At 42.5% G+C, this 12,938-nt stretch overlaps 1 protein-coding gene across 1 annotated transcript in view; it reads right to left on the bottom strand.

Annotated features, from left to right (window-relative positions):
- The window catches only part of XPO4 (exportin 4), a 104,619-nt gene that overhangs the window by 55,342 nt on the left and 36,339 nt on the right, over positions 1-12,938 (bottom strand). The window contains exon 5 of the mRNA XM_018572013.1: positions 7,878-7,994. Within this exon, the coding sequence (XP_018427515.1) occupies positions 7,878-7,994 (117 nt within the window). The remainder of the gene's footprint in view (positions 1-7,877; positions 7,995-12,938) is intronic.

Raw genomic sequence — 12,938 nt, forward strand, 5'->3', positions numbered from 1 at the left:
GGGTGCTCTTGGGGTTGTGCTGTGTCCAGGACTAAGGCCCAGGTACTCCAAACTGTGGGGGCGGAGCCAACACAAACTTCTGAAGGTTGCGGATTCATCTCTAAGCTCTACAGTCCGCTGAAAGTTGACAGACAGGACTTCGACTGAGGAATTCTTTTACCGGAGGTTGTCCAGATACCCCAACAAAAAGGACACCCTGAGCTCAGAGCACAGCGAGCGGAACTAATACCTTCGCTAAGACGCGAGATGCTATGGACAGGCCACAAAGGAGAGCAACAAACTGGAAGCATTGCCTGGACACCTCAAAGCGCAGAAAGCATTGATGTTGGGGAAAAATGGTGACGTAAGTAAACATAATTTATATATAGAGACGTCAGGAATTCCACCTACTGTAGGGATGTAATAACTGACATAGCAGATTCCATGCAGAATGTTGTTGAAAATATTCAGGTGCAAAATGGGGCAAATGCCCCCATTTGCTTGGAGACCTATAACTAGGTTTACGTAGAAGCCTTGGAAAGTTTCCTCAACTGGAAACGGAGTAATGACTCCCCGGGGAGAGCAATAGCTGCAGGGCAGTGTAAAAATCCTTGTGCCTTTGTGGAGATGAGGGCAAATTTGTGAGCATGAAGTAGGGTGAAGGCATAGTCTGAAACGTCAATTTGTAGCCCCTGGAGAGGACAGTGTAGGTCCAAACATTTAAAATGTCCTGGATCCAGAAGGCCGCAAAGGCAGGCAGAGGTCCCCCCACTCCGACAAGTGGGTGCACCACTGATTGGGAGAAGGGCCTGGAGGTGGCTTTGGTAGGCTTGGGAGTCAAATCTTTAAGGCAGATTTGGGTGTTGGGTTTAGACTTAGGAGCCTGAAATGGACGAAAGGACCCGCAATTCGAAGACTTATCTCTAGTGGATTTTGCCTTCTTTTATGCACCACTGGTGTCTTCTTTGATACAAGTGCACAAGGCTTCACCAAAGGGCCATCCTCCCATGAATGGCATCCTTACCAGGAGCCCATGCTCTAGGGCTGCCCACATGCAGGGAGGGAGGCATGGCACCCCGGGTGCAAATTAAAAGGACACGGCCCTAACTACCACCTCCCCAGAGACAGACCATAGGAGGCCATAGTGTCACGCCTACTGTATGTGCACGGGGGGCGGAATGCAACTGCGAAGGGGATATACTGGCAGTGTGTGAAACGGCTTCTCAGGCTTGAGTCTCAGGCGTCACTCCCAGTCTTAACGTTTGAGACTCTTGCATCACAGCCGGTAGTAACAGAAATTTGGAGTAGTGCTATTGACTTCATAGCACGATACACTTTAGTAATAGCAAGGTAACGGGTGAATTATATATGGTTTGTAGTAATAGGATTCCACTGATGTACAGGTTAGCAAGCAGGTATTCCCAGTACTATAATGCAAGTTGATACACACAGCCTTGGCACAGGTATTAAAGGGATCTGACAGTCTATATTAGGCTCCAACTGGAGCTATACTTGCTGTTGGGACTGGTGTAGAGTAGCCTTGGTGCAGGTCTTCAATCCAGGGGATAGGAGGTCCGTCTTTTGCAGTATTGGGGTAGACAGGCTTGGTTCAGGAGGCAGCAGGCGTTCTGACTCCAATTGTGGAACGCCATGCTGCCTCAGCTGGGACTTTAAATAGCCCAAGGATGAGGGAGGAGCCGCCGGCTGGAACGAGCGACTTCCGCGTTCCACCGCGGAAAGCAAGCCGCTCGCCTCACAATCAGGAACGCGGAGCGGCCGTCACAGAAGCCGGCGGGACCGAAGTGGCCTGGCTCCGAGGAGAATCATCACACATAGAAGGAATAAAGCAATTTCCATCCAGTCTTCACCTGTGCCGGTGGGCATACCAATGAGGGGGTCTTCAGTGGTAGGGCTCGTACTGGTAAAAGGACCACGACTCTGGACCTGTAGTTCACCCTGCGGCTGCCATCACCTGTTGTGCCAACACAAGTTTCAGTGCCAAAGTATCATTACAGGCCAGCCCTGCTTCTTCTATTTGGCTGGGTCCGAGAACGGTCCCCAAGCCTCAGTTTAGTGGTCCCAATACAAAAGCTGCAAGAGTGACGGCAAAATCTTGACAGAAGCATCTTAGACAAATGTTCACAGGTATAAAAGCCGCAATCTTTCAACAGTAGAGAAGGGATATCCATCCCCTTAAGACACAGGCATAAAACTGAGACTTGCTGGGGGGTTATATGGGTTAGGGTTACTGTACGACTAAGAAACCCTAATTAGGTCACCTCTATTTAAATGTAATCCATTAATTTTAATAGACGTTAATTAAATACATTTTGTGCTGCAGCAGGACTGGGTTTTTTTAGACTAAAGCTGTGAAATTGAAAAGAATGCACAAGAGGTGTTTTTCTTTTCTAATGTGGCATTAAAAAAATATATTAGTTCTTTTTTTTTATCGTGGTAGGGCTAGCAACTTACCCAACAGTCAAAGTAAGCCTAAACTTACCCAAACGTGGCAAATTCCCAATTGTGTCTTAAAGCATGTGCCTCCAGGTAAGTACATTGGTTTAGGTTTCTTACAGAGTTCTCTCCTTCACACCACTTCTTTGGACATTCAATTATGTAAATATCAACTTCACTTCGAGCTCTGGCACACTCTCCTTCTGCATCCCACCATTAGTCCCTAAACATGATGCATGGCCTCAGATTCATAGTAAGGTAAAAGGTGAAGGGACATAGCTCACCTAACTGAAATAAAGCTGGCATTTGTATAACTATAAACTGCAACTGTTCTGGCTTCCAGGGAGCTTCGGAGAAAATCTTACTGCCCAAGTCAACTTTCAGTTAAAATTGGCTAAATTCATTTCAGTTGCATCAAAACAAAATGTATTCCAAGGCCTAGAGTTTGTTCCCTTTAGAAAGGAGCCACATTATAAAGTTTTTTTTTACCTGGAGATTTTAAATTCAGACTTTAACCCCTTTATGACTGAGCTTGTTTTTAGTTTCTGTTTGTGAGTGACTGACAGACTGACATTTTTACTGTGCGACTCTTCCATGTCAGTAATATACTTTCCTACAAAGTGCACCCACACATACCCACACATATTTTTTAGAGGACAGATAGGTACACATATGTGATATAAATATATAGCCCTAACACCTCACTTAGGACAAATAAAATATAAAAAAATTAAACTTTTTCCCCAGTTTTGATTTAAAAATATTTTAAAAAATTCTAAAAAATATTTTTTTAGAATAATGGCACGGCTAAAAAAAATGCATTTCATACATTGGTCATTTATTTGGAAAAACCTCACATTCCTAGGATTTTAGAAATTGTTCTGTACTTCTCAGCCTAAAACTAAAACCTAACATTTTAATCTTTTTTTTCTCTAAAAGCTAAATCTAAAAGTGGTCACCTGGCATACAATGTGACTGTCAACACTTCATGACAGCGACATGCTTTGCACGCATCCCTGTTAGAGAGGGGGTTAAATAAAAAAAATAAACCCCTTTGGGTGAAAAACCAATCTGCAGCTCAGCTGCAGATTTTCATTGTAATGGGTTAATTTTTATATTGATGATAGTATAAAAATACATTTAAATATATACATTTTTCTTTTACATTTTTAGATTTTTTACACTTTATTTTTTTCTTTTACATTTTTCACTATTTAACATTTTTATTTTATTTAATTATCAAAGCAGTCATTATGAATGAATCTCACTATTACTGCTTGACAATTTAATTAATTTTTGGTTAATATTAGGTTGCTTCAAACTTAAGAGCAGCCAATAATAACCTTAGTGACACTGATACTGCAGCATTTCAGGATCAGATATCACTAAAGGTTTTCTGATTGTTCCAACAATCAGAAAACCTGCAACATTGTATCAGCAATAAAACATGCAACTAAATGTTTTGATTGCTGAAAGTTTAGAAGAAAAAAAAAGGATTTGGATTTCCCAATCTATACAAGCTGTCAGTGAGAGCAGTAAATGACAGTGAGAGCAGACACCGGATTCCTGAAAAGGGAGCTGGTGTCTGAAAAAGCTTAACTCTTTCATTAATGGATGTCTCAATACTGAGGCATCCATTAATGAATGGTAACCGCTGATTCTCAGCAGTTACCAGCATTGCAGAGCCCCAAATAGCTGATTACGTACAGTGTACGTGAGCAGTCATGAGCACTTCGTGGTGGGCCGTACAGTGTACAGCTCCCGTTACAAAGGGGTTAAATTTGAGTTGGGCTTTAAGTCATGTGTGGGCATATGTAGGTGTATGCTTTCAAATACAGCTGGAAATGTACATACTTTGTATTTAATATGATCTTGTAAATGTACTGGGGAAATTGCTAGATTCTCAGTAAAATTGCAAATAAAATGTTTATCATTTGCCATCCAGTCTTTTATATTATATGTTTTTAGTAACCTATACATGGAAAGAGAGAAGGGGGGTTGTGGTCTAGAAAAGAAAATGGAAGCTGGAAAGGGTTGAGTCACTGTTCGAGAATGCATAAACAATAAAGGTAAACTTACATATTAAGAAAAATATTTTATATTAACTCAACTAACAAACTCCTGGCAGGCTGTTTTACACTATTTTGTACATAGGGAGCAACTCACATACCCTAGAAACCGCTCTGAGGTCCGCACCTCTCTCCTTCCAGTTGCGGATGCAGACAACCTTAGACGCTCATCACTGCCCCACAAAGAATATATAGGAAAGTAGTAAAGCAGGACACAATTGATCCCTTGGGTACACACACTTTATTCTGTCAGCAATGAGGGACACTCCACCCAAGTCCTCTCCGTCCACTGCCGGGGCTTAATCATAGCGGGCAAAACACTTCAGAGTGCATGGGTGGAGTAATTGTTATTGCTGTCGGATGAGTTTTTGTACAGAAGGTACCAGCGGTGTGTAAATTCACTACTTTCATATGCAAACTCATTTGTATAACGGTCTAGTTTTCCCCAATTGAAGAAATAAATCTGGTCTGTTCATATGCTAAAGAGCCCTGTATGGCTACCCAATGTTGTCAAATGTATCTAATTAGTCCATACGTTGTAAAATTTCTTAACAGCTTTAAAGTAGGGATGCACCGAAATGGAGTTTTGAGACAAACCGAAAATAAAAATGTCTTCAGACCAAACCGAAAAAAAACGTTTTAAAATAATTTTTTTAAAACCATTTTATTTTTTTACAATTCTTTATTGACTGAAACAGTGTCAAAAGATTACAATAACTGTGTAAGAGGTAAGTGTACATAGTCCACAGACTCCACCGTATTTCACATATAAAACCAAACTTATAAAGTCATATCAATACAGGCATAAACAGTCTCGATACAATATTTTTGCTTCCTTCCACAAATCTACGTCATTCTATAGCTCTATACATGGAAGCTCCTTGACTAATTATGACCCACGAGAGTAGCTGCGTGTCATGGTCAAAGAAAAAGCAGTAGAAAGGAAGAACCAGAAAAGGAAAGGAGGGGGTGGGTCCGACATTCCCATTAGAGGTCCTAGTTTCACTGGGGGGGGCGGATACATATACAGCGAGCCAGAGGCAGATATGCATTTTGAAGACTGTCAAGGATGCCCGGTGGAAGGGATCCCAGTCGTATCGTCCTGAGAAAGCGGAAGAGGGCATTGTGCAGAGGTTCTGTAGCACAACCACGGCCCACAGGTGGCATTAAATTGGGCGTCCGTATTTTTCAATGAGGCTGTTAGGTCCTCCAGCAGGTAAATATCCTGGACTGGAGGTTGGGAGTCCCGCCACTTCAGGGGTATACATGCTCTGGCAGCATCCAACAGATGATGTGTTAAAGAGTGTCTATATCTGGAGATATGTCCGGCAGTCCCATTCCCCCTCTGTCCCTGGGAAGGGAAAGGATACATCTGCTCAGCCTGGGGGTTTTGCCCGCCAATATGAAATTTGACCATGTAGTGTCTTAAAAAAGTGGGAGGGTAAACTGATAGGGAGGGCTTGCATAAGGTACAAGACCCGTGGCAGTACGTTCATTTTCACTGCAGCACAGCGGCCAAACCAGGTGATGTGAAGGGGGCGGCAGGCTTTAGAAATCAAGGGCAATTTTCTACAGAAGCGGGAGAAAGTTAATGGAATAGATACTATCCAAGTCCCTAGGAATAAACGTGCCCACGGATTGGATATGGTGCATCTCCCAGCAAAAGGGAAATTGAGGCTGCAGAAGATCAAACGCCTCCGAGGGCACTGTGACATTGAGGGCCACCGATTTTTGAAGGTTGACTTTAAAATTGGATAGTTGAACCATTTTATTTTTATTCATTTTTCTTTACTTTTTTTTTTTTCAATTCTGTTTTTTATTGAAAGAAATTTTTTTTTTTTTTGCAGATAAAAAAAAAAGGTACAAAACAAGTAACATTGTCATACATTAAGGGGTAATACAATCAAGTAGTGATGTGTTGTCATAAAACAATTGAACCATATGAAATCCCATTACAGCTCCCTGTCATAGGCAAAAAACATAATCCGCTGACGGTGTAGCTCAGAGAGGATCATCCTCCGCTTTTCAGGTATATTAAGGCCTCTAACATTATACGAAACCAACTTAAGTGGGGCCATAACGGTGTGAGAGATGAGGGGTAGAGACGACGGGGGGGGAGACACTTGGGGTTGAAAGGCGAAGAAACGAACAGTCAGCCGGCAACCGGCTGTAAGGGAGTCACGTCCCGGCAACCGCGCCGTAGGAGAGTCCGGGGATGCGGTGTTGGGGGTAGGCCGCATGTCTGTGGGGGTGTCCGGACGCACGAAGAGCTTCTTAAAAGCTGTCTTCGGCGTGGACCGTTGTCCCTTCTGTTTGCCCTTCTTCGACATGGGTGGATTGAAAGGTGGGGGATGATGGAAAGAGCAATGTAAGTGGTGAGTCGGGCCCGGAGCTTCAGGTTGTCACTCCTCACGCGTCCATGGCCTGGCCACGCCCCTCCCATTTTTCTTTACTTTACGGTCGGGGGCTCTGGGGACATATTAGAAGTCTGAACAGAGCCCTGATATTTCCCTTTTAAAAAAAAAAAAAAAAGGATTGAGGAGCCCCAGCATTGAAGGAACAGGAAGCCTCTATACAGAGTTCTGCTGTTCATTCATAAATTGTGGATATAGTATGAGTGACTATGTCCACAATCATGAATGAACAGGAAGTCATGTAGATCACTTCCTATTCATTCATAACTGGGAGTTGACTCTCACTGTCCAGTTATTTACAAACATTCAGCAATTAGCTGAATGTTTGTACTTTGCTCTCCATCCCGAATCAACTGTCACAAGAGGCAGGGTGGGAAGAGAGCTCCGCCTTCTGTGCTATCACAGAGCTCTCCTCCAATCACCGCTCTCCATGCTAACACAGGATACCTAGCCGGGAAGTGTGGGAGGAGAGCTCCGCCTCCTGGGATATCACAGAGCTCTCCTCCAATCACCGCTCTCCATCCTGACACAGGAGGCCTAGCTGGGAGGTGTGGGAGGAGAGCTTGGCCTCTTGCAACAGTGACGGGGCTCTCCTGCCCCTCCGCTGGGCATCCTAATACTTTGTCTCCTCCCTGCTGGGTGCGGAGGGGAGGAGAGAAGCTGGGATGCACTGAATTTTCGGTCGCATTTTCAGCATTTAGCCAAAAGTGCCATTTTTCGGCCTAAATGTTTCGGCACAGCACTACTTTAAAGTACTTAGGTCAATTTTTCTGCTTCAGTTTTATGTAAAAAAGTATACAACCAACCAGCTTACAAAGTAAAATAGGCATTAATAATGAACTCAGCTGGTCACCTTTAAACAGTGAAGGCATGCTTTTACATACGTAGAACCTACAGTTTGTGCCCATTTTGCATAATCTTTATATTAACATTACTTCCCCAGATTTTGAAAAATTCTCACCTGGAATATTCTTTTGCAGTTTCCATGAAATTCCATGCTAAGGCCGATATTACTAGTTTTACTGGAACTTGAAAATTCTATAAGTAGTGCCGTTAATATGGAACAAGCCAATGTTTGCTGTGGAGAAAGAGAAAGACAAAGCATATAATGTGCTGTAAAGTAGTATTGTATTCTTAGGTATTCTCAGGTTTCCATAAGTGTAATAACAACCAATACACAGCAGCAGCTGTTTAATTTGGATGTAAAACAGTGTTAACTCGGCTCATTAATTAAGAGAGATCATATGAAAACTATGTTCTCACAAGCATTTTTAACATGCATGAAGGATAGATTAACGTTTTCCAACTACAGATGCCAAGGGATGATTGTAATGTCACAGATGAAAAACTCAACATTCCGCAACTCAGCCCTTCATGTGTTTTTCCTGAAATTTTGCTTGGGCACAGCATAATGCCTGAGTAGCTTGCACAACCTGAAATGCAAGTGATGATACAATGAGGCCTTGTAGGAATTAGGAGCAGTGCCATCACACGATGACAGTTTCCTGACATGTTAGAAAAAAGGTTTTCAGACTCCCCATAAAACCCATTTTTCTGTAGTTAACTGCAGGACACAGTAGACCACTAGGCACATATTAACACTGTACTCACCATAAAATTTTGATCTCCAGCAATTCACTGGGGGACACAGGAGACCAGTGGACATATGCCCATTGGTTTATTTTTTCCCCACTTGCACTTAATGCTGAAAAGATCTCTGCATCTGGCCACCAATTATTCCAATTTTCTGCACAGAAGAGGGCTTAGCTATTTGCAGTGCAAGTGGGGTGGGGTGGATCTGGCACCGCACAATTCAATGGAAGGGGGGATTGGGGATTCAACTGCCTGTTCTTTATGTAGAATCCACCAGTCTTATGATGGCCATTATTATTATTAGCGTTACTACACAAAATATCAGGTAAACAAAAGATGTTCACTAAAAATAAAAATGCTTACATAGAAAATGACTGCTACTGTACTCAGAGACCTGTTTCTAAACGCCAATTAAATCCCAATCAGATGGTTGGACCAGTGTTCAAGTCTAACTTCGGCCAATACAGTTTCTTTTGCTTTGGGACAGCTTCAAGTGTTAGAATCTTTGCCAAGCATTTATTGCAATGTACCCCTGCTGAGGAGGTTTGCTCACACCTTTTTTTCCCAGTGATACTAGTCACTAAGACAGGAATTAAAAGAAAATTTCCTAAACAGATCGCAAAAAAATTTAAAATTAAAAAGGCTAAGGTCAGACTTTAAGAGTGGACAATAAGATAGCTTGCCACAGATTACTGCCCAGGGGAAGAAAAACAAGGAGGTGAGCAACCATCAGAGGACTGCCCAGCTAACAAACAGGCAAGTGACAGATTGGCCACCAGCCACAGGAATAGCAATAAGAGGTGGCCTAACGTCCAAAAGATGGAGCAGAAATTACACTTAAAATACCATGGACCGGGGAAGGTACAGCAAGCTCCACTTTTACGCTGATCTCCTGTAGCCTATTTTCCGCTACTTCCTGTCTACATGCATGCCTCCATTTCTCAGGCAGTTTTCCAATGGTGGCAACAGTGGACCATGTGCAATGAGTGTCTGCAAAGCGGCCTGTAGTCTTATTGGAGGTGATCAGGAGTCAGTTGACATGCAGTCTCACTGCTCTTTTTTTTTTTTTATTTGCATATGTATATACTAGGGATGCGCCGATACAGATACTAGTATCGGTGCCGAGTATTCGGGCGAGTACTCTTACTCGCCCAAATGCTCCGATGCCTATCCTCATACTTCCGATATCGGGAAGCCGGGCAGCGAGTCATTGCCCGCTGCCCGGCTTCCTGATTGGCCGCAAAGCCGGCTCCATGTTCCCTCGTCACTTGATTGCCGCGACCGTCTGAGTGAGAGCAATAATTCTAGGGTCATTAATCACTGATACCACTAAACTGACGAGAAGTAAAACCTTTTCGGTATGGTAGTTTTTTGCGATTTCGCGTGTGAGCGCAATTTTAAAGCTTGACATGTTTGGTGTCTATTTACCCGACGTGATCCCATCTTTTATATTTTATCAAAAATTTGGGTAAATATAAATTTCTTTTCACTAAAATTAGTTTCAGTACAGCGTGGCATGACGGCTTAAATGTCACTCAAAGTACCGCAGCGCTGAATACTGAAAAAGGGCCTGGAAAAGAAGGGGGTTTAACACCCTGGTCAGCAAGTGGTTAAAGTTTTCCACAAAATACAACTATCACCCAAGATTCAAATGTGAATGCTGGGTGAAAGTTTGGTGAATCTTGTGTGAAAACATTTATAAAATGGCCTTCAACACACTTAGGAGTCCATTCACGTTTTCAATATTAAACACAGCTTTCACCCAAGATTCAAATGAAAAAGCAGTAATCTTAAGTGAAAATATTTTTACATGTGAAAGGGGTCTATTTATAAGTAAAAGCGTGATGATATTTACTTCACAAAAGGTGGTGGAGCTAAATCACATATGAAAAGATGTAAAACTCCCTCATCAGCAAATTCAGAGGGAAAAAAAAAAAAAAGAGCTTTCACGGAGTAAAATGTTGAGGTCCATAAAGAAACAAGTCTATGCCCCTGGGGACAGTGTCGCACACAGGCGATCGTCTGAAGTTTACACTGAACTATGTCCAATACCTCTGTGCTGCAGAAGATTAAAGTGGCGATGATACTATTTATGCAGGCTCACACAACAGCTGACAGTCAAGCCCTGCTGCCACCAACTGCAGCATCTTTGCACAGAAAATGCCTCTCATGTCAATACCTTGACCTTACAGGCGCTTGTTATCTTAGCTAGCACGCGCCAAACTTAATCCCCTCTTGCTGCGCTATACCTAAACAGATCAAACTTGAATAGTCTTCGTGTGTCACCGCCTTTCTCCCAGGGCTCAGTTCAGCTAAAGTGACAATACCATTCCACAACAATGGCAGCTATTTCAACCTTTTCAGAGGTTAATGTAAATTGTAAACACCAGCGGGTGTCCGTGAGGGTAAAGGCAGAACAGCGGAATTCTCAATTATGTCTGAAACACACGACTGCTTTAATTACCCAAAGCAGAAAGCTTTTCAAAACTGACAGGTTAAAGCTCATGTATGTCATCTCCCTGATTGGCACTGGTAAAAAAACTCATGTAGACAACTTACTCAATGCACAACTGCCTGCTAAACACTGATATCTGTTGAAAAAAACCAGGGGGTAATAATTCTGTTTAAAAGTAAAACTGTGATTATTTTACAGTGGTACACTACTAATAAGGCACCCAACAGGTGAATGCATATACATTAAGGGGTGGGGACCTTTTTAGGGCTGCAACAACTAATCGACTTAAGTCGATTATAATCGATAAGTGAAAAAGTTGTCAACGTATTCAATCATCGATATAGTGGCTTTCGATTAGTTGGCCCTGTTCACGGCCCCACACGCGCCGCACCTCCTCCCCGCCTCACGCTCGACACTACCAGACCCGCTCGCCCGCATCCACACCTCCTCAAGCTCACCGCCCACCCACATCCACGATCGGCGTGGGGAGACGACGTAAGGAGGAGCAGGCGTGGGGGATGACAGCCGCCGACAGACAGGCCCGATCTCAGAAGCAAGTTGCTGGAAGACTGCTCAGGTAAGACTGCACTTTGCCACACATGGTGCTCTATAATGTATTGCTGGGATAGTGGCATTTGTATTCCTCTATAGTTGATGGTACATTGTGCTGTATAGTATATTATATTATACAGAGCAATGTACCATCAGCTTTAGAGGAATACAAATCCCAGCAATATATTGTACACAGTATATATAATGTATTGCTGGGTTTTGTTGTACTCCTCTATAGCTGGTGGTATTCCACATTGCACTGTATAGAGGACTAAAAATCCCAGCAATAATACATTATACAGCGCAATGTGCAGCATACCACCAGCTATGATGTACTATTGCTGGGATTTGTTGTACTCTTCTATAGCTGGTGGTATTCTGCATTGCGCTGTATAATGTACGATTGCTGGGATTTGTAGTCCTCTATAGCCGGTGCCATTCTGCATTGATTGCTGTATAATTTTACACTTTCCATTTGACTATATTGCACACCACACTTTTTTTTTTTTTTTACTTCCACCGCTCCAAGCTTCCTCCTGTGATGGACTACAATCTCAATACAAACTAGTAGTCCATTACTGGAGCCATTTTTAAAAAAAAAATACTGATTAACCGATTAATCAAACTTAATAAATCGGCTAACTAATCCATTTTGAAAATAATCGTTAGCTGCAGCCCTAGACAAAAAAAAAACAACTACTGCTCCAAGGAACACACACACACACACAGCCCTATGCGTGTTTATTTGCATGCAGATGGCAGGGGCGGCAGGGTTGTTTTTAATTTTTATTTATCCTATTTTTTACTTTTTATCATATTTTTCTTTTATTTTTTAATTTTTTTCCCACACTTAAATTTATAGCCATCATACAGGGAATAAAAAGCCCTGTGTGATATAGCATTCGGAGGCCCCATAGCACCCTGCAAGGGAAAAGGATATCAAGGGCAGTGCTCAGGGGACCAGATGATTCTGCAGGAATTTAAAGCTTGTAGTTATCAAGAAGCGGTGTTACCGATGTGGTACTTTGACATTTACTCAGCCATGCAACGCCATACTGAAATAAATTTATCATCATTTTTTGGGGACTGATAAAGCTTTCTTTTTATGTATTTAATCACCACTGGGGTTTTCATTTTGAAGGAGAAAAAAAAGATACTGAATAGATCATGAAACATTTATTACCCAATTATTTGGTAAAACATAAAAGATGGGGTGATGTCGGGTGAATAGATGCCAAACATGTCAAGCATTAACCACTCATCAATTTAGTGTTAACAGTGATTGATGGCCCTACAATTATTGCACTCACTCTCAATATTCGCTGCGATATGCAGCATGTGTAGCACAATTGTCATTTTTGCATGCAGGCGCACCTCACCTGTGTTTACATTTGTATGGGCGTGTATGTGGGGGGGGGGGGG

This window comes from Nanorana parkeri, unplaced genomic scaffold, assembly GCF_000935625.1.
Source record: "Nanorana parkeri isolate BGI_ZX_2015 unplaced genomic scaffold, ASM93562v1 scaffold1901, whole genome shotgun sequence".
Lineage (NCBI taxonomy): Eukaryota > Metazoa > Chordata > Amphibia > Anura > Dicroglossidae > Nanorana > Nanorana parkeri.